At 35.8% G+C, this 22,851-nt stretch overlaps 3 protein-coding genes across 3 annotated transcripts; 2 read left to right on the forward strand and 1 right to left on the reverse strand.

The window, feature by feature from the left end:
• Window positions 1–709: 709 nt before the first annotated feature.
• On the forward strand, window positions 710–4,168 carry LOC114382332 (zinc finger protein GAI-ASSOCIATED FACTOR 1-like). Its single transcript, XM_028341664.1, has 4 exons — window positions 710–1,427; window positions 1,511–1,907; window positions 2,008–2,261; window positions 2,785–4,168. The coding sequence occupies exons 1-4, from the start codon at window positions 1,307–1,309 to the stop codon at window positions 3,585–3,587; spliced, it is 1,575 nt and encodes a 524-aa protein (XP_028197465.1). The 5' UTR covers window positions 710–1,306; the 3' UTR covers window positions 3,588–4,168.
• A 9,142-nt stretch (window positions 4,169–13,310) lies between these two features.
• On the reverse strand, window positions 13,311–16,769 carry LOC114382338 (zinc finger protein GAI-ASSOCIATED FACTOR 1-like). The gene is made up of 4 exons (XM_028341677.1): window positions 16,052–16,769; window positions 15,572–15,968; window positions 15,218–15,471; window positions 13,311–14,694 (listed from the first exon to the last, which is right to left on the reverse strand). Exons 1-4 carry the CDS (start codon window positions 16,170–16,172, stop codon window positions 13,892–13,894), a joined length of 1,575 nt encoding a protein of 524 aa, XP_028197478.1. The 5' UTR covers window positions 16,173–16,769; the 3' UTR covers window positions 13,311–13,891.
• A 2,045-nt stretch (window positions 16,770–18,814) lies between these two features.
• Window positions 18,815–21,615, forward strand: LOC114382344 (probable protein phosphatase 2C 55). Its single transcript, XM_028341690.1, has 4 exons — window positions 18,815–19,325; window positions 19,754–20,078; window positions 20,293–20,442; window positions 21,125–21,615. The coding sequence occupies exons 1-4, from the start codon at window positions 19,018–19,020 to the stop codon at window positions 21,434–21,436; spliced, it is 1,095 nt and encodes a 364-aa protein (XP_028197491.1). The 5' UTR covers window positions 18,815–19,017; the 3' UTR covers window positions 21,437–21,615.
• The last annotated feature ends 1,236 nt before the right edge of the window (window positions 21,616–22,851 follow it).

Raw genomic sequence — 22,851 nt, forward strand, 5'->3', positions numbered from 1 at the left:
AAGTCAAACATGAAAATCATTTTTATCCCATTGAATTTCCTATTATATCTTTTGTCTCTTATTAATATCTATTATTTTAGTTAGTGTTTCTTTTAGCTCATTTTTTCCTCCTATAAATTGAAAATCATCCAACGCAAGTATAAAATAAAGTCCCTCTGGAAATCGACACTAGAACCTTTTGAGTATTACTACTTGGACATTTTGATTTAGTCATTAAAGCACTTTGAATAATGCTTTGAATAGTGGAAAAAAAAAACATTATCTAAATCGAATAAGGACAAAAAATAAAACACATATTTTTGTAAAGACTAAAAACAAGAAAACAGTAAATTGAAAGGAATAAAAGCATGAAAACACTAAATTAGAAGAACTAAAAAACATTAAATTAGTTTTAATTTTATACGATAGAAACCACAAATACCATTCATGAAAAGATAATTCTACTTCAGATCATTTTGCAACAAAATTTTCACACTTAGTTAAAATACTTCTAGTAATGATAAAGACCGAAAATATTTTTTCACATAAGGCAATGCTACTCAATCATTGTGGGCGTTCTCACATAACACAACGGCTTATAGTGATATTTATTTTTACTTAAAAATCCTATAAAAATCACAGTTTTAGTGTGGAGGTGGTGCTCCATGTTGGACCCACGACAACGACCGGAAAGAACGTGAATAAATAAGCTCAAATGGGGAAATGGGGAACGTGAAATGGTTCGACTCAGCTTACAATGGAAGGAAAACCGTGAGGACAAACCACATTGCAACTTTACTTTTGGAGAAGAAATCGGGTTGAATGAGAGAGAAGCTACGGAATTTCAATAATATTGTAATCACTTTAAAGAGAAGCACTTTATTAACTTTGTACATCCTCACAATCTACACCATTAAATTTTTGATGGTGTTGGTGATTTGTTTCACTACGGCGAAAAGTGTGAAAACTGAGAAGTGTTTCCGGTGGCTCGTGGCTGTTAGGGTGTGAACTTGCGAACAGAGAAGGGAAGAGGAGTTTGTTTAGTAAGGATTATCGTTGGTGGCATTATTGGAGCTGGTAGGTAGGTGGGGCTAGGGTAAATAAATGAGAGAAACGAGGTTAAATAAATAAATAAATAAAAGGAAGAAAAAACTCTGGAGGTTGACCGGTGGATATTAGAGTAGAAGAAGAAGAAGAAGAATCCCAAAAAGAGAAACCAACTCAAACTTGTTTTATCCATGGGTTGATCATCCCAAAAAAGTTTGCTTTGTTTGGGTAAATGACCCTTAACCCTGTTTGTGAATAATAACAGAGTTAGGAGGTTCCGATGACGGTCGATTTGGACAACGCTTCCACCGCTTCAGGTGAAGCAGCCAGTGTCTCTTCCTCCGGCAATCAGACAAAACCCGCCGCTCCAAAGAAAAAACGAAACCTCCCGGGCATGCCAGGTAGTTGTAGTAAAAGTAAAACAAACTAACAAACACGCACCAATTTCAATTAAATCTCTTCTTTATTCCTTTTTTCTTATCAGATCCGGAGGCAGAGGTGATCGCTCTCTCGCCCAAGACTCTCTTAGCGACGAACCGTTTCGTGTGCGAGATATGCAACAAAGGATTCCAGAGAGACCAGAATCTGCAGCTCCACCGCCGGGGTCACAACCTGCCGTGGAAGCTGCGGCAGAGGTCTAGCAAGGAGGTCAGAAAGAGAGTGTACGTGTGCCCCGAGCCCACGTGCGTGCACCACGACCCTTCCAGAGCGTTGGGGGACTTGACGGGGATTAAGAAGCACTTCTGCAGAAAGCACGGCGAGAAGAAGTGGAAATGCGATAAGTGCTCCAAGAAGTACGCGGTTCAGTCCGATTGGAAGGCGCACTCTAAAGTCTGCGGCACAAGAGAGTATAAGTGCGACTGCGGAACCGTTTTCTCCAGGTTCGTTTCCCTTTCTCTCTCTTGCTTGATTGTCTAATTTCTTTTGTTTTGTTTCGCTCCACTCTAAAAAAAGCCTTTGCTTGGTTGTTGGGATTTGAAGGAGGGATAGCTTCATCACGCATAGGGCGTTTTGCGATGCTTTGGCGGAGGAGAACGCCAGATCTCACACTGTTGTAAAAGATATTTCGGAGAATGATTCCAAGGTTTTAATCGGTGATTCGCCACCCCCGCAGCCTGTTGCAGCCACGGTGGCTGCTACTACTGCTGCTGCTACCACCACCACCACTACTACTATTACTTCTACTACGCAGGCAAATAGTGTTATGTCCTCTTGTTTGCAGACGCATAACCTAGGTTAGGTTGGATAATTAATACCTTAATTAGGAAATCATGTGATTTATTTTCTTGTCGCCTGTGATGTGGTTAAAAGTAGACAACAACATGAAAGTTTTGTTTTTTTTGTTTGTTTATGTGACTTTGGAGGCTAGTAGTTTTTTTGTCCGGTATTGTTTTTTGGTGGGACTTGAGAGTGATCTGAGATTCCAGGGGCTAATTAAGTAATGGCAATATCCAACTTAAAAGGCTATCTGAATTATGCAATTGATGACAAGTGAGGTTCAAAGATTCAAAGCTAAAAAGAGGGAAAAGATTTGTTTGTTTTATTGGGGGTGGGGGGAAAGGAAAGAGGAAAAACTATTATTTTGTTGTTTTCTTTTGAGCTTTTAACTTAAAGAGAAAGTCACCAACTTTCCGACTCCGAGTCTGTGTTTTCAAGTGGCTGCTTTTGATCTTCTTTCTTTCTCCTATTTAATTAACAATAGTAGTTCATTATAATAATGTTGTTGCCTTTTCTTGATTTTTGTTTGTGGTGTTCCAGATTTGCCAGAAAACAATCCCCCACAAGTCATTGAGGAGCCACAGGCTGCTACTGCTACTGCTATAAGTGGGAGCTGTGGCAGCAGCAGCTCCTGCTCAACTAGCAATGGTGGTGCTACTTGTAATAGTAACAGTAGTAGTAGTGTGTTTGCGAGTTTGTTTGCTTCTTCAACAGCATCTGTGACCCTACAATCTCAAACACCAGCATTCAGTGACTTGATTAGAGCCATGGGGCCTCCGGAACACCCTGCGGATCAAATCTCGGGTCCTTCATCCGAGGCGATCTCTCTTTGCCTCTCCACCACTAGTGCCTCACCAATCTTCGCAACAGGTGGCCGGCAGTATGCGTCGTCTTCACCGCACCCGGCCATGTCAGCCACTGCATTGCTGCAGAAGGCAGCACAAATGGGTGCTGCTGCCACAAACGCCTCCCTTCTTCGCGGGCTTGGCATTGTGTCATCGTCACCTTTGGATTCCACCTCGTCGGGACAGCAAAATGTCCTGCAATGGGGCCACCAACAGCAGTTGGAACCCGAGAGTGGCTCGGTCGCTGCAGCAGGGCTAGGACTTGGTCTTCCATGTGAAGATGGTGGTTCTGGACTAAAGGAATTGATGATGGGAACTTCCTCAATGTTTGGTCCTAAACACACCACTCTTGATTTTCTAGGATTGGGGATGGCTGCCGGTGGCACTGCTGGTGGAGGCTTATCTGCACTTATCACATCTATTGGGGGTGGTTTGGATGTAACTGCAGCCTTTGGCAATGGAGATTTTTCTGGCAAAGATATTGGAAGTAGCTCTTGATATGATATCTTTTGGTAGTAAGCAAGAACTGCACTTATCAGGGCAAAAGTATATGATGGGGGCCTTTCTGGATTGTGTTGCCCCCTTTAATTGCCAGGGAAAGAAACTGTGATTTACTGTGTTAGAAAACGGAAGGTGGTACAAGTTACAATACGCTTGCTCTGGATGAAGGGTAGTTGTTGAATTAAGGTTGTTTGCAACAAAAGGGTTTGAACTTTGGTATGGTTGTCGTAGGTTTTGGCGACAGTGACACGTTTGAAGATAGTATCATCTTGTTTCGGCTCCTTTGGTCTCCACAGTTTTGATTAAATTTAAATTACGGCATTGGATGCTTTGGTTCGTAGTTGTTGGCATAATTCAGGAAACTTTGATGAGGTAGTAGTTTTCTTCAATTGTCGATTTATTGTAACAAGGTAGTTTTCCGCGTATGCCCCATTGTTTTGTACCAGTGAATGGTTGATTGAATTCTTCTAGCAAGTAGTGTTTTTATGTAAATGTCATAAAGTATTGTAGTATTCCTTTGTAGATAAAAATCCTCTTCTAAGAAGCTTTATTTAATTGCCAAGTATAGCATTATGATAGTTGGAGTATCATATTTTTAGAAAGCATTTACTATTGAATGAAAGTTTTATCGAACATTAGGAGGAGGGTACATGTTTTTTTGGCAGTATGAGGAGGATGCATTGCTCACATTAAACTATACTGACACGTTTTTATAATTTTACGAATTAAGTTAGTGTATTACTTTATTTTAATATAATGCTATCAATTTATTTCTCATTTAGTGTTTCTTAGTAGTAATTTTATAGGTTAGTTTATTGCTAATCAATTCCTTAGATGTTTGGGTTCAGCATTAAATGCACTTTGTTGAATGTTTCTAATTAAATCTTACTTAGTAAATGTTTTTTTAAATAATAATCTTTCTGTTTTTGAAAGGTTTTTTTTTTAATAAAATCTTATAATCATTAACTCGAGTTATTATTTTTAAGCTATTTTTTTTTATCTCTGTTTGGCATTTAGAATTGAAATTATAGTTCATAATTGTGAATTCAACGATGACAAAATTATAATTAATTTAGAAAAATAATATAGAGATCTTGTCTTTTGGTTATATAGAGAAATAAAGTATGTACTTATAATTCTAAATTAGTTTGATGTATCAAAATAATTCTATATTAGTTTTCAATTTTAGTTTAACACTTCAAGTTAATGATGTTAGAAGTAGTGTTAGGTTAAATTTTGATAAAAAATTATTCAAAGGCATTAATAATGAATTATAATTAGAAAAGACATATTGTTTCAATATTTCTGATTTTCATATTTTTATGTTGTCTATGGTTATTTAATTGAGATTCAAACGCTTTTCTTCATGGATTCAAGGCGTTCCATGCAATTTGTTAAGCAAAATGTTGAATGCATTGAGTTAATAGAAGAAATTGTCAAACAATTGCATCCCTTAAACTAAACTATTTTTGGTTGGAATTGAAACAACTTAACCACGTATATTAGTACTCAAATATTATTATACACAACAAGTTTAATGTCATTCTTCTAACATTAAATTTGTTGCACTGCAATAGCAACAGATGTTCTGCTTTAAGGTGATATGTAGTTAAGTTGCTTCAAATCCAACTAAAAATAACTTCTCATATGAGAGTTTAAGGCATGCAAAAGTTTGACAATTGCCGTTGAATCAATAACATAGATCATGAATTAGAAAAATTGAAGAGAGATAGAGAGAAGTCAAACTTTAATTATCAAGAATTCGAAAAATTGAAGAGAGATATAGAGACTATAATTTTTCTCTTCAATTATTCTAATTCCTGCCAAGATCCTCCAGAAATTGTCAAACTTTTGCATGCCTTAAGCTCTTATCTGAGAAGTTATTTTTGGTTGGCCACTCTCATCCATTGTTGGGAATTAAAACTCATTGCGCTTTGCTGCAACCAAGCGTTGGCCCATGTCGTCCATTGTTGCAACCAACTGAAAACTAGACATGTTCTTCTTTAATAGAGGATGAAGGCAGGTGCGATGCGGTGCGAGGTGCCGTGCAATGCAAAAACACACCTGAGCGTTCTACTTGCAAGTGAGAGTTCTGAGTGGACTTCCTTCCTTTGCACGCTTAAAACTATTGAGTTCCCTTCCAATTAAAAACTCATGTATACAAAGTTAACCGTGTTTAACAATTTTAACGATAGAGACTTATTGGGAATTAAAAGGGAAACTACAGGGACTTAAAAAACCACTTATTAACTATAGGGAATAAATTGGATGAGTTTGGAAATTGTAGGAACTAAATGGGTAATTAAACTTTAATAAAATCTTATAATCATTAACTCGAGTTATTATTTTTAAGTTATTTTTTTTATCTCTGTTTGGCATTTAGAATTGAAATTACAGTTCATAATTGTGAATTCAACATTGACAAAATTATAATTAATTTAGAAAAATAATATAGAGATCTTGTCTTTTGGTTGTATAGAGAAATAAAGTATGTACTTATAATTCTAAATTAGTTTGATGTATCAAAATAATTCTATATTAGTTTTCAATTTTAGTTTAACACTTCAAGTTAATGATGTTAGAAGTAATGTTAGGTTAAATTTTAATAAAAAGTTATTCAAAGGCATTAATAATGAACTATAATTAGAAAAGACATACCGTTTCAATACTTCTTATTTTTATGTCATATCAAGTTGTCTATGGTTATCTAATTTAGATTTAAACGCTTTTCTTCATGGATTTAAGGCGTTCCATGCAATTGCTTATGCAAAATGTTGAATGCATTGAGTTAATAGAAGAAATTGTCAAACAAATTGCATGCCTTAAGCTAAACTATTTTTGGTTGGAATTGAAACAACTTAACCACCTATATTGCTTCAAGACAAAAGAATACTCAAATATTATTATACACAACAAGTTTAATGTCATTCTTCTAACATTAAATTTGTTGCACTGCAATAGCAATAGATGAGTATTGTTCTGTTTTAAGGTGATATATGTAGTTATGTTGCTTCAAATCCAACCAAAAATAACTTCTCAAATGAGAGCTTAAGGCATGCAAAAGTTTGACAATTTGTTTTATGAACCCCTTGCATTCAACATCTTGCTCATGCAATAAAACACACCTTAAAGCCATATAGAAAAATGCTTGAATCTCAATTGGATAACCATAAACAGCTTGATATTTTAAATATTGAACTGAATGTGTTTTCACTGATGGAAACACAAAATTGGATCGTTGTTGATTTATAAATAGGATTGAACTCTTCACAATTTTATTTAGGTAAGAAACTGGTGAAACCTAGACCTAAAACAATAATCTTTTCATACAACGAGTGGCTCATATATTCTCTAAGTAATGTAAAACAATAAATAAATTCAACAACAAGTGGACATCTAATCATAACTAACTTTCTCTTCAAAACTATCCAAATAGCTTGTCAGATGGTAGCACCACGCTCCCTCTGAACCCTAGTGAATAATTCATATACAAATTCAATGAAGAAATCCATATCCTTCATATCCATTGGTTATTTGGTACGAATCTTTTCTGTGAAAACTAACATATTTAATAAAGTATATCAATTACTTTATTGCATAACCATATATACACACATGCAAGGACAAGAAAATAGATCTAAAAGGAAAAAGTTATAACAATGACAAATAAATTACGTATATATCATTTGTGCATATCAAGAGGAAAAGAAAGTGATAAAGAAAGAATAAAAGAAAATGAAAAAGCTAAAGAAAGAAAATTATTAATTATGTGATTGATGGTTCATGGCGTTAAAGGTTCTTACTGATTTAACAGTGTCGATGTAGGATTTTAAGGCTGATTCTGGAGACCAAATGAGCTTCATGGTGTTAAAGGTTCTTAATTTCTCATTGCGTTTAATAGTCTTCACTTTCAGTTTTTGGAAGAAGGATGCATATTCCCGGAAAACGAATTTAAATTACATAGATTCCTGATTATCTAGAAAGATTAATTCTTGATTGTAGAACACAAATACACATAGTTAGAGTATGTAACACACACAATGTAAATTTTTCCTCACCTGGGATTATACACATAAATTTTCCCACCCTTACTAAATGTCCTTGAGAAATTAAAAGATTACAACGTGTGTAGTGTATACCTGAGAAAAGTTTACGTGATATCCTCAACTCAACTGGCTCCTCTTCCTACGTACGCATTTGATACTTCTAAGTCTCCCATGGTCATATATAAAAAGAAACAAATATAGCTTGAGAACTAATACAATATATAAAGCTAAGATAGTCCTATAATTTATTATGATATATATAAAAGCAGCATATATAATTTATTAATCTTCAAACTTAAGAACCTTATAAACAAAATAAATTACTCTCGAAACCAAGGTGCTATTCTCCTGATTCTTGATTCAACGGCTAGGACTCTCAGAAGCACTTGATGCTACATGTTGTACCACTCCTCTCTGTTAGCATTAATTAGCAATATCCTCAAAAGTCCTAGACTTGGTTAAGAAATTCATGATCATTAATAATAAAAGTTAGATTCAAGTCATTTACCTGATTCTTGATCTATGCGCTTAAGAACATGTGAAGCAGTTGAGATGTTGCACCACTCCTTCTCTCTGTGTAAGCAATATCCAGAGTTCAAACCATTCCTACAAGAAATAAGAACATTGATTAAACCATAGTAATGAAGCCGCGACACCGCCGTCTCCACCTCCTCTGCTGCCACCACCCTTTTGGCGTCAACACCTCCATCTATCATCTCGGATTATACACACGTACATCTCACTTCAGACAAAAATTAATCAAGTTAAACAATAGAGCAAAAGAGAAAAACTCTAATACCATGAAAATTATTAATTAAAATGTATACCAATTGTTTCTTTGGGCTTAATGTACACCTACAGCTTTAAAAGCTTACATGGACAACGTCATATCAGTAATTAAACACCCTAATTAACATCAAGAACCATACAAAGAAGAAAAGAAAGATGGTTCCTTGAGAAGTTAAATGTTCTTACTGATTTCACTGTTGACGGTGTCCATCTAGGCTTTTCAAAGTTGTTTCTTGATGGTGTATGTGTCCTCTTTCTCTCGATTTGTGACTCTAGCTATCTTCAGTTGCTGGGTCGTGATATGGATATCATGTAAGGGTTATTGAGGGAGCAATTGAGGTACATATATATTAACATTTCACGGTAAAAAAAGAAAAAAGAAGAGATCCTTACGAAGGAGAGAGGGAGAGACAGAGTATTAATATCTAATGAAATTTGCTGAAGCTAATCAACGCAATATAAGAAAAGATCAACTAAAAATAGAAAAAAAGACACAGCCTAGGGTTCTTATGACTTCAAAAACCCTGGACAATTCTTAGGACTTAGTTTTCAAGCATCATGTCATCCTTGCCAAGTCCCTCCAGAAACATGATACATCATGGTAAAAATCTGTCTTCTCATCTATCTCACTTTAATTTTATTCCATTTTTCTCTCTATCTCTCTTCAATTTTTCTAATTCTTGATCTATGTTATTGATTCAACGGCTGGACCCTCAGAATCAGTTAATGTTTCTTGCTTCACCTCACTCACACCCCTCTCAAGAATAGTTTCTCTGCCTTGCATGCCAAGACTAACCCTCTTGGACTCACCTTGGCCACCCTCAGAACCCCAGCAATTCATCACCATAAAATCCAATACAATGATCGAGGCCGTGATACGTACCTTGTAACCGCACCCAACGACCATGAATCGATTATCAACTTTTCCTTTCACACCATGCAGCCGTGAGGAAATTCTTCTGTCCCTCACACTGCATGCATAACAAACAAACCCAAATTAATCATATCAAAATTCAACCCAGAGATCCATTTCCTACTAGTACAGTTTTTTTCTCTAAATTAATTGATAAATTTTGAAAGAAAGAAGTATTTTAATTACAAAGATTCTTGATCTATGAAAGAAAGATTCTTGATCTTAGCATATAACTAATGATGGGTAATTAGTGTAACACACACGTTGGTTTTTTTTTTCACACAATTTAATTAGAAAAGTTTTATCATGTGTACCTGCATGAATCCACGTCCACGACGTTCTTTTGCCTAACCATGGAAAATAAGAATATTGAACTATGCGTGATTGCAATCTTTGTCAAAATCAGTAGAAAAGAAAATAATTAGGTGATCTCCTCCATTCTCTAGGGCGTCCTACTCAGTTGACACTTCTTGAGGAATGCAAGTCTCTCGCCGTCGATACATCAAAAGATTCAAAGAGAATGGGTTGCCCGGACTCCTTGAATTGATGAAGATACAAAAGATAGCTTTAGCAACACACGTTCTTTTCTGCTTCTCTTTTCAATTAATAATAATCAGAAAATATAGAAAGTAGTTTTGAGACACATTCTTCATTTTATAACTAACTCTAGTACTCTGCCCCGTAATACGTCAAAGTGCACCGTTATATATTGCTCCCTTGATTAATTATTCACCCTTTCACGATATCCAAATTAAGACCTACCTAAACAACAGAGAAAGAAACAAAGTCACAAACCACAAGCTCGTTTGATCTCAATAAAATTTCTTGAAAGTCTACATCGACACTTAAATCACTAAGAACCTTTAACTTCAAAAAAAAAAAAAAAATCGGTTCTGATTGAATCAGATTGTAATCAAACCTAAATCGAATTGATTTTTTTTCGAACTAGTTCAACAAAAAATAAGTGTATTATCTTATAAAACCAATTTTGTTAATCAAATTGTTTCTATAAAACCAGTTCGGTTCATCGAATTGGTTCTCATTTAAATATTATTTTTTATTTAAAAAAAATAATTCAAAAACTAATTCAAAACTGTTTTGGTTCTTGCAGGAATCCACTTAAAATGGGTTAAAAATTAATTCAGTTCAGAACTAGTTTTTTAAAATCACTTCGATTTTAAATCAATTTGACTATTTAAATATAAAATCAAACCTGTTAAAGCAGTTCGAAATCAATTCGGTTAAGTTACGGTTCTGGTTTTTTATCGAGGTAGTTTATACATACCCCTACACGGACCTTGTAACTGTGTTGCGAGTTGCACCCAACCAGCATATGAATCGACTACCAAGTTTTCCTTCCACAACATGCAGTCGTGAGGAAATTCTTGTGCCCCTCATTCCTTAAGTTTCTCATACTTCATGCATAGCAAACAAACCCAAATTAATCATATCGAAATTCAAACTAGAGATCCATTTGCTACTAGTACAATTTTTTCTGAGTTAATTGATAAATTTTTAAAGAAAGAAACATTCATATAATCTTGGAACATATTTTAGTTACAAAAGATTCTAGATCTATGAAAGAAAGATTCTTGATCTTAGCATATAACTAATGATGCATAATTAGTGTAACACACACATTGTTTTTTCACACAATTTAATTAGAAAAGTTTTATCATGTGTCCCTGTTGGACCTAGATATGCATGAATCCATGTACACGACGTTCATTTGCCTAACCAAGGAAAATAAGAGTATTGAAATGTAGGTAACAAAAAAAAGAATATTAAACTAAAAGTTATTTAAAAGAAAACGTATTTATTGAACCGTTAAATAAACTTATTCAGATAATAAAAAGGAACTAAAAATCATCTGAAGTGACTTGTCGAGTATAATCAACTAATTAAACACACGCCTAGTGTTCTTATGACTTCAAAATAAACATTTTCTTTAAATATTTGGTGTTGCATTTTTTTTTTAATTTTGAATAACTGCCTTGCATACTCTGAGAAGTCATGGCACATTAATCCTTGGTTATATTTTCATGTTTAATTAGCACAAATTCTATTTAAGATAGTTTTGGTGAGAAAGTTAATTATGATAAAGATGCCAACATCTTGTTGCATTCATTTATTGTTTTATATTTGCTTAGATAACATAATAAGACATCGGAAAAGATTATTATTTTAATTTTAGGTTTCTCCGGTTTCATAGATTATTATTTTGAAAGTTCAATCCAATTTATAAATCAAGAAAAATCCAATTTTGTGATTCCAGAAACATATTGTTTCAATACTTCTTATTTTCATATTTTTATGTCATATCAAGTTGTCTATGGTTATATAATTGAGATTCAAACACTTTTTTTCATGGATTTAAGGCGTTCAATGCAATTGCTTCAGCAAAATGTTGAATGTATTGAGTTAATAGAAGAAATTGTCAAACAATTGCATGCTCTAAGCTAAACTATTTTTGGTTGGATTTGAAACAACTTAATCACGTATATTGCTTCAAGACAGAAGAGTACTCAAATATTATACACAATAAGTTTAATGTCATTCTTCTAACATTAAATTTGTTGCACTGCAATAGCAATAGATGAGTATTGTTCTGTTTTAAGGTGATATATGTAGTTAAGTTGCTTCAAATCCAACCAAAAATAACTTCTCAGATGAGAGCTTAAGGCATGCAAAAGTTTGACAATTTCTGGAGGGACTTGGCAGGGATTAGAATAATTGAAGAGAAAAATTAGAAAAATTATAGTCTCTATATCTCTCTTCAATTTTTCGAATTCTTGATAATTAAAGTTTGACTTCTCTCTATCTCTCTTCAATTTTTCTAATTCATGATCTATGTTATTGATTCAACGGCAATTGTCAAACTTTTGCATGCCTTAAACTCTCATATGAGAAGTTATTTTTAGTTGGATTTGAAGCAACTTAACTACATATCACCTTAAAGCAGAACATCTGTTGCTATTGCAGTGCAACAAATTTAATGTTAGAAGAATGACATTAAACTTGTTGTGTATAATAATATTTGAGTACTAATATACGTGGTTAAGTTGTTTCAATTCCAACCAAAAATAGTTTAGTTTAAGGGATGCAATTGTTTGACAATTTCTTCTATTAACTCAATGCATTCAACATTTTGCTTAACAAATTGCATGGAACGCCTTGAATCCATGAAGAAAAGCGTTTGAATCTCAATTAAATAACCATAGACAACATAAAAATATGAAAATCAGAAATATTGAAACAATATGTCTTTTCTAATTATAATTCATTATTAATGCCTTTGAATAATTTTTTATCAAAATTTAACCTAACACTACTTCTAACATCATTAACTTGAAGTGTTAAACTAAAATTGAAAACTAATATAGAATTATTTTGATACATCAAACTAATTTAGAATTATAAGTACATACTTTATTTCTCTATATAACCAAAAGACAAGATCTCTATATTATTTTTCTAAATTAATTATAATTTTGTCATCGTTGAATTCACAATTATGAACTATAATTTCAATTCTAAATGCCAAACAGAGATAAAAAAAAATAGCTTAAAAATAATAACTCGAGTTAATGATTATAAGATTTTATTAAAAAAAAAACCTTTCAAAAACAGAAAGATTATTATTTAAAAAAACATTTACTAAGTAAGATTTAATTAGAAACATTCAACAAAGTGCATTTAATGCTGAACCCAAACATCTAAGGAATTGATTAGCAATAAACTAACCTATAAAATTACTACTAAGAAACACTAAATGAGAAATAAATTGATAGCATTATATTAAAATAAAGTAATACACTAACTTAATTCGTAAAATTATAAAAACGTGTCAGTATAGTTTAATGTGAGCAATGCATCCTCCTCATACTGCCAAAAAAACATGTACCCTCCTCCTAATGTTCGATAAAACTTTCATTCAATAGTAAATGCTTTCTAAAAATATGATACTCCAACTATCATAATGCTATACTTGGCAATTAAATAAAGCTTCTTAGAAGAGGATTTTTATCTACAAAGGAATACTACAATACTTTATGACATTTACATAAAAACACTACTTGCTAGAAGAATTCAATCAACCATTCACTGGTACAAAACAATGGGGCATACGCGGAAAACTACCTTGTTACAATAAATCGACAATTGAAGAAAACTACTACCTCATCAAAGTTTCCTGAATTATGCCAACAACTACGAACCAAAGCATCCAATGCCGTAATTTAAATTTAATCAAAACTGTGGAGACCAAAGGAGCCGAAACAAGATGATACTATCTTCAAACGTGTCACTGTCGCCAAAACCTACGACAACCATACCAAAGTTCAAACCCTTTTGTTGCAAACAACCTTAATTCAACAACTACCCTTCATCCAGAGCAAGCGTATTGTAACTTGTACCACCTTCCGTTTTCTAACACAGTAAATCACAGTTTCTTTCCCTGGCAATTAAAGGGGGCAACACAATCCAGAAAGGCCCCCATCATATACTTTTGCCCTGATAAGTGCAGTTCTTGCTTACTACCAAAAGATATCATATCAAGAGCTACTTCCAATATCTTTGCCAGAAAAATCTCCATTGCCAAAGGCTGCAGTTACATCCAAACCACCCCCAATAGATGTGATAAGTGCAGATAAGCCTCCACCAGCAGTGCCACCGGCAGCCATCCCCAATCCTAGAAAATCAAGAGTGGTGTGTTTAGGACCAAACATTGAGGAAGTTCCCATCATCAATTCCTTTAGTCCAGAACCACCATCTTCACATGGAAGACCAAGTCCTAGCCCTGCTGCAGCGACCGAGCCACTCTCGGGTTCCAACTGCTGTTGGTGGCCCCATTGCAGGACATTTTGCTGTCCCGACGAGGTGGAATCCAAAGGTGACGATGACACAATGCCAAGCCCGCGAAGAAGGGAGGCGTTTGTGGCAGCAGCACCCATTTGTGCTGCCTTCTGCAGCAATGCAGTGGCTGACATGGCCGGGTGCGGTGAAGACGACGCATACTGCCGGCCACCTGTTGCGAAGATTGGTGAGGCACTAGTGGTGGAGAGGCAAAGAGAGATCGCCTCGGATGAAGGACCCGAGATTTGATCCGCAGGGTGTTCCGGAGGCCCCATGGCTCTAATCAAGTCACTGAATGCTGGTGTTTGAGATTGTAGGGTCACAGATGCTGTTGAAGAAGCAAACAAACTCGCAAACACACTACTACTACTGTTACTATTACAAGTAGCACCACCATTGCTAGTTGAGCAGGAGCTGCTGCTGCCACAGCTCCCACTTATAGCAGTAGCAGTAGCAGCCTGTGGCTCCTCAATGACTTGTGGGGGATTGTTTTCTGGCAAATCTGGAACACCACAAACAAAAATCAAGAAAAGGCAACAACATTATTATAATGAACTACTATTGTTAATTAAATAGGAGAAAGAAAGAAGATCAAAAGCAGCCACTTGAAAACACAGACTCGGAGTCGGAAAGTTGGTGACTTTCTCTTTAAGTTAAAAGCTCAAAAGAAAACAACAAAATAATAGTTTTTCCTCTTTCCTTTCCCCCCACCCCCAATAAAACAAACAAATCTTTTCCCTCTTTTTAGCTTTGAATCTTTGAACCTCACTTGTCATCAATTGCATAATTCAGATAGCCTTTTAAGTTGGATATTGCCATTACTTAATTAGCCCCTGGAATCTCAGATCACTCTCAAGTCCCACCAAAAAACAATACCGGACAAAAAAACTACTAGCCTCCAAAGTCACATAAACAAACAAAAAAAACAAAACTTTCATGTTGTTGTCTACTTTTAACCACATCACAGGCGACAAGAAAATAAATCACATGATTTCCTAATTAAGGTATTAATTATCCAACCTAACCTAGGTTATGCGTCTGCAAACAAGAGGACATAACACTATTTGCCTGCGTAGTAGAAGTAATAGTAGTAGTGGTGGTGGTGGTAGCAGCAGCAGTAGTAGCAGCCACCGTGGCTGCAACAGGCTGCGGGGGTGGCGAATCACCGATTAAAACCTTGGAATCATTCTCCGAAATATCTTTTACAACAGTGTGAGATCTGGCGTTCTCCTCCGCCAAAGCATCGCAAAACGCCCTATGCGTGATGAAGCTATCCCTCCTTCAAATCCCAACAACCAAGCAAAGGCTTTTTTTAGAGTGGAGCGAAACAAAACAAAAGAAATTAGACAATCAAGCAAGAGAGAGAAAGGGAAACGAACCTGGAGAAAACGGTTCCGCAGTCGCACTTATACTCTCTTGTGCCGCAGACTTTAGAGTGCGCCTTCCAATCGGACTGAACCGCGTACTTCTTGGAGCACTTATCGCATTTCCACTTCTTCTCGCCGTGCTTTCTGCAGAAGTGCTTCTTAATCCCCGTCAAGTCCCCCAACGCTCTGGAAGGGTCGTGGTGCACGCACGTGGGCTCGGGGCACACGTACACTCTCTTTCTGACCTCCTTGCTAGACCTCTGCCGCAGCTTCCACGGCAGGTTGTGACCCCGGCGGTGGAGCTGCAGATTCTGGTCTCTCTGGAATCCTTTGTTGCATATCTCGCACACGAAACGGTTCGTCGCTAAGAGAGTCTTGGGCGAGAGAGCGATCACCTCTGCCTCCGGATCTGATAAGAAAAAAGGAATAAAGAAGAGATTTAATTGAAATTGGTGCGTGTTTGTTAGTTTGTTTTACTTTTACTACAACTACCTGGCATGCCCGGGAGGTTTCGTTTTTTCTTTGGAGCGGCGGGTTTTGTCTGATTGCCGGAGGAAGAGACACTGGCTGCTTCACCTGAAGCGGTGGAAGCGTTGTCCAAATCGACCGTCATCGGAACCTCCTAACTCTGTTATTATTCACAAACAGGGTTAAGGGTCATTTACCCAAACAAAGCAAACTTTTTTGGGATGATCAACCCATGGATAAAACAAGTTTGAGTTGGTTTCTCTTTTTGGGATTCTTCTTCTTCTTCTTCTACTCTAATATCCACCGGTCAACCTCCAGAGTTTTTTCTTCCTTTTATTTATTTATTTATTTAACCTCGTTTCTCTCATTTATTTACCCTAGCCCCACCTACCTACCAGCTCCAATAATGCCACCAACGATAATCCTTACTAAACAAACTCCTCTTCCCTTCTCTGTTCGCAAGTTCACACCCTAACAGCCACGAGCCACCGGAAACACTTCTCAGTTTTCACACTTTTCGCCGTAGTGAAACAAATCACCAACACCATCAAAAATTTAATGGTGTAGATTGTGAGGATGTACAAAGTTAATAAAGTGCTTCTCTTTAAAGTGATTACAATATTATTGAAATTCCGTAGCTTCTCTCTCATTCAACCCGATTTCTTCTCCAAAAGTAAAGTTGCAATGTGGTTTGTCCTCACGGTTTTCCTTCCATTGTAAGCTGAGTCGAACCATTTCACGTTCCCCATTTCCCCATTTGAGCTTATTTATTCACGTTCTTTCCGGTCGTTGTCGTGGGTCCAACATGGAGCACCACCTCCACACTAAAACTGTGATTTTTATAGGATTTTTAAGTAAAAATAAATATCACTATAAGCCGTTGTGTTATGTGAGAACGCCCACAATGATTGAGTAGCATTGCCTTATGTGAAAAAATATTTTCGGTCTTTATCATTACTAGAAGTATTTTAACTAAGTGTGAAAATTTTGTTGCAAAATGATCTGAAGTAGAATTATCTTTTCATGAATGGTATTTGTGGTTTCTATCGTATAAAATTAAAACTAATTTAATGTTTTTTAGTTCTTCTAATTTAGTGTTTTCATGCTTTTATTCCTTTCAATTTACTGTTTTCTTGTTTTTAGTCTTTACAAAAATATGTGTTTTATTTTTTGTCCTTATTCGATTTAGATAATGTTTTTTTTTTCCACTATTCAAAGCATTATTCAAAGTGCTTTAATGACTAAATCAAAATGTCCAAGTAGTAATACTCAAAAGGTTCTAGTGTCGATTTCCAGAGGGACTTTATTTTATACTTGCGTTGGATGATTTTCAATTTATAGGAGGAAAAAATGAGCTAAAAGAAACACTAACTAAAATAATAGATATTAATAAGAGACAAAAGATATAATAGGAAATTCAATGGGATAAAAATGATTTTCATGTCTGACTTCCTTTTTCTTGGTCGCATGTTTGATCGGGGCTAGTGACGGCTGTTGTAGAGAATGAGGACACAAGAGGAGGACCCCTCAAATGACAATGACGTGGACCAAAAGGTCATTACAAGAGGGCTTAAATAGCGATACTTGATTGATTATGATTTTTTCTACAAAAGAGTATGCAACTTCAAAAGTTTCTGATTTACCTTTCAGCTTGAATTTTAAAAGTTTTGTTAGGAGCAAGGCTTATTCTTCGATAGTACTTTGAATGAAAATAATTACCTGATAAAGTACTTCAAATTTTCTTATAAAATACTACTTCATAAGGTACTTGAAAATATTTGATTCTAGCTAATGTAGATTCTGGTTTTGTCTCGTCTTTAGAAAACTATATGTTGCTTTTGATATTTGAAAATCGTTTTGAGAAAACTACTTATGAATTATATCAATGATATGCCTTTGTAAAATATGTTTTCCAAAATATAAAGTAAATAAGCAACAAATTAGAAGCAATAAAGATGGATAAAGCACACACAATTTATATTGATTCACCCATAATCTTGGTGATATGAACTTGTTAAGATCCCGTTATTTCAAATATCTTTTGCATTGGATGAAATACTCATTCACAAAAGTAAAAGCAAAAAGAAGCAAAAAGACTCTTTAAAGCTTGATCATGGAGATGCAATTTAAAGAATACTTTTGTCCCTAGTTTCACTCTCCATACACTACATTAACTAACAGTGAACAAGGATGACACCAAATGGACGTGGTGTTCAAATCATGCGTGATGTTGAAAATCAAAGAAAAACATAGGTTGAGTTTTGTCGTAAATCTATCCGAGAACCTCTTTGTCTGGGCTTTAGGCGAGATTCATCGTCATTGGAATACTCTGCTATATAGTCTTCATTATTAGACATTTTTATTGCATAATGGTAAACACAAATACAAAGATGGCGGCGTTGGCGACAACGAGGGAGCATAATGACAAAGGAGGTAAGATCTATGACAGATGGGTTAGATCCATCAAAGTGTCATTCTGCACAGATTATGATGAGGCTGCCAAAGCTCCTTTTCATCCTAAAATTTAGTGTTATTTTGGTTTCGTGCTTGTAATTTTTTGTTTTGCTTTAATCCTTAGAAAATGTATTTATTTAATTTTTTTTATTGTTTCAATTGTTTTATAAGGATAAAAAAAAAAAAAACATTAAATAATATGTAGGTGAAAGATGTATATAAGTCTTTAATTAATTTAATTTTACTGCAAGTTCATTCAATTTTTATCCAACTTTACTCTTCCCAAATCACTAGGCGGAACTTACAATATTAATACAGCCATAAACAAATAATAATAATTGAATTGAATAAAACAGAGATAGTGCATGTAATGTATCTCCCTCCCTAGTTTGATGAGGCTCTAGTGGAACAGAACAGAACAGAGACAAGAACAACAACCGCCCAAGATTCCATTTCCTCTATACTCGCTCGGTGCTTCTGCTTCTGACCCCTCTCTCGGATCTCAGATTCATTCATTCATTCATTCCACTACCTCAATGGCTGCTCCCGCTTCCAACGCCGTGCTTCTCGGGGACGTTCACTTCGACGACGTCTCCACCAAGCCTTGCGGCGTTCACTTCCGCGAAAGAACGCGCAGAGTGGCGCTACGAGCCAACGTGAATCTCCGAAAGCCGAAACCGTTGAACGGTGGTATTCTGAATTTCGGGTGTTCCACGTCGGATGCAAGTTGGAGCAGTTGGAATCCGAGTTCGCTCTACAAGAATTCGTCCTTCTTTGCTCGCTGCTCCGCCGAGACAACGCCGCATGTTCAGCACCTCGCAACCTCCACCTTCTCGATTGACCAGTACGTGTCATATGTTGTGTCTTTATGTTTTTTTCCTCTGAAATTACCTTCTAGTCCCTAACTTTGTTAAAATGTGTTTGATTTTGGGACAAAATTGGTCTTAGCCACTGACTCACTGTACTTAGAGCGTGTTTGGCACCGCTTTATGAGCTGTTTTTCATGTTAACGTAAGAAAATAAATTAAAATGTGATAGCTAGTCTCTCAGTAGCTTTGAACTTGATGTGCCTCTAGTGGTGGAGAATGAGGAACCAAACACACACTTAAAAGATTAGAATTATAGTCCATATACTTAAAATGGATGAATTTGGTTCTCGTATTTTGATAGTTGGTGAATTTCGTGCTTCTTTATTGTTTTACTCTTTTGATTTATCTTTCCCATAATTACAAGGTTGTTTCCCATAATATGTTGAACAATGTTGTTTTTCAGGACTAATTTTGGTGGCGAGAGGTTGAAGCTGTTTTCCGGGTCATGTTACCTTCCACATCCGGATAAGGAGGACACCGGTGGAGAGGATGCACATTTTATTTGCACAGATGAACAAGCAATTGGTGTTGCAGATGGTGTAGGTGGCTGGGCAGATGTTGGTGTTAATGCTGGACTGTTTGCTCAAGAACTCATGTCCCATTCGGTTAGAGCAATTCAAGAAGAACCCAAAGATTCTATTAATCCGGCAAGGGTTTTAGAGAAGGCTCACTCATGTACAAAGGCCAAGGGTTCATCAACAGCTTGTATCATTGCCCTTACTAATATGGTATACGTATAATATTATTTTTACACTCAAAATAGTTTTCTTCTTTTTCTGTAGGACTGCACTAGATGTGGAGGAGGGGGGGGGGGGGGGGGGGGGGCTTTTATTGCATTTTTAATGCTATATATTAAATTTGCGTATCTTGCTCTCTTGAGTATAAAAGAAGACTAAATCAAATGATTAGTTTACTTACTATGTGTTTGGTTTCTTGGTCCAGGGACTACATGCCATTAATTTGGGTGACAGTGGGTTCATCGTGGTTAGAGATGGATGCACCATTTTCAGGTCCCCAGTTCAACAGCATGACTTCAATTTTACGTATCAACTGGAGAGCGGCAATGGAGGTGATCTACCTAGCTCTGGTGAGGTAAGTTCTCACATAAAATTGCTCACAGGATTTACTTCTAAGGATATTTTATTAGCAATATGGCAATCTCAATATTAAGGCTCTAATTTGTTGAGACAGTACATTTTTACCTGTTTTTGATGGCATGCATGCCAGGGACTTCTTGTTCTTGTTGAGACAGTATACTGATAGTACTGTGAAGCAACTTAAAAAAATAGATTGACATTTGGAATTTGTTTTTTAACCTATTTTGTGATTGATTTTGTGAAACTTGGGGCGTGATTGGTAAAGGTGATAAAAAAAGACAGAAGGTTTTAATTTTAGTTGGAAAAAAAGGACAGGGAGAGGGGAGTGAAAATGGGGAGGTTTTAATTTTGCCTTGTTGGTACATTGTAGAGGGTAAAAGGTGTATCTCATTTTCAATATTCCTTTAATTTTTGTATATTAAACACATGCAAGATGATTTGCAGATCAAATTTTTATTTTCTCCAGTTTCGTCTCTTCCCCTTTAGCGTATACGAATCTAATACTATGGAATTATCCAGCAGTGTATTATTTGTTTTTCGGTCTTGCCACAGTCATCATCCTAGAATTATTCCCTAGGAAGCCACATAGCAGATGAAGTTTGTGTGTTTCTAAACAAGTTCATACATATTTCTTGAAAATAAACAGACTAACACATGTGTCACAATCACATATTCAGGTCTTTACAATACCTGTTGCCCCGGGAGATGTTGTCGTTGTTGGAACAGATGGATTGTTTGACAATCTGTACAATGACGAGGTTGCTGAAATTGTTTTAGATGCAGTTAGAGCCGGACTAGAACCCCTAGTAACTGCTCAGAGGATAGCAGTACTGGCTCGTCAGCGAGCACTGGACAGGAATAGGCAGACACCATTTTCTACTGCTGCTCAAGAGGCTGGGTTCCGTTACTATGGTGGCAAGCTTGATGACATAACAGTTGTTGTGTCATACATAACCGGTTCAACACGTGTGAGTTTTTTGCCATCTTAGCTTTGCTACATTTTGTATATTCATATTTGTCTACGGGGGCTGGGTTGCTAGCCTTGTCTGTCATTTTTTACCTGAATGCATACTGCTTCAAAATTTTATCTCAAACTTGAGGTGCTTACTTCCTATAGTGATATATTATATACAAAATCCAGGGCCACAATGCCTTCATCTTCTTCTCACTTTGCATTTTATACACCAGCAATTATTTTGGTTATCTGTAATTCTTTTTCATGGATATGAAGAACTCTAGTATAATGACCATTGATCATCAAAGTCAACTATCCCCTTACAAACAAAAGCTGCAAAACCAAATTCGATTATTTCTTGTGGGACATATGATTTTATTTACAGGCTATCCCTTTGGCTGAGATAGGATCTTTAAAAAAGATAGGGGTAAATGGGTCGTGCCATTTATTTTTGGGTAAATAACAGAAATCACCCTTGGGTATGGCTAATTGAAATGTGTGACTTACACAAAAATTGCACTCCACCCTACTGAATGGATGTCATTAATTATGCTGTTGGTTAACTCACCACAGTTAGCCATGGTTGAGTTACACACCTACACTCACAAGCATGAGCATGCTTATGCCACTATGTGAGGCTGCAGAAAGGGAATAATAATAAATATAATTATAAATTCAATAAGGTGATTTAAATTGGATATGAAAATGGTAGATATTTATTTTTGAAGAAAGTTTATGGCCGCATATTTTAAATGGAACTATTGAAACATGGAATTAGATAAATGGCATATATGATAATAATAATAATAATAATAATAATAAACAAATATAATGTTTCAAGTAAATGTAAAAAAATAAAATTACAACTATCTATGAAGTATATGAACTATCAGTGTGACAGTGTCAAGTCACTAGTCTACAGAACATGGACTTGACTCATTTAAATAATAGTCTGTCTACTTTTAAGCTTTAGCTTGTTTGTTTAGCTAAATAAACAAGCTTGATCAAGTATTTGTTGAGTTGGACTTGAATAATTCACGAATGACTTAGTTCATTTACACTCAGTTGGATAGTGGTTCTGGGGCATGATGTGGGTTTGTGCTGTGGCTGATAATGGCTTGATGGTTTTGTTCCACGTGTGATGCGGTTTAGGTGTTGTGCAATTGTTCAAGTTGGTCCATGTCTAGGATGGTTGGAGTCAGGCTAGTGTGTTCGTGGAATGGGATTTCAGTCAATGAGGGCTTTGGAATGGTGACAATGGTGTAATGGAGGTTGGTTACTGAGGGTCGTCTTTTTGTTGAGGTTGATGACGTTCTTTTCTGATTAACTTTATTGCAAATGGTGTTGTTTCCTGGAAATAGGTGGTTTGAGTTTGGTGAGGTGAATGGTGGCTCACAATGGAGAGACTTGGCAGTGTGCAAAGAGATGCAATTGTCTATATTTTAGTTT

This window comes from Glycine soja, chromosome 2 (genome assembly GCF_004193775.1).
Source record: "Glycine soja cultivar W05 chromosome 2, ASM419377v2, whole genome shotgun sequence".
In the NCBI taxonomy this organism is placed as follows: domain Eukaryota; kingdom Viridiplantae; phylum Streptophyta; class Magnoliopsida; order Fabales; family Fabaceae; genus Glycine; species Glycine soja.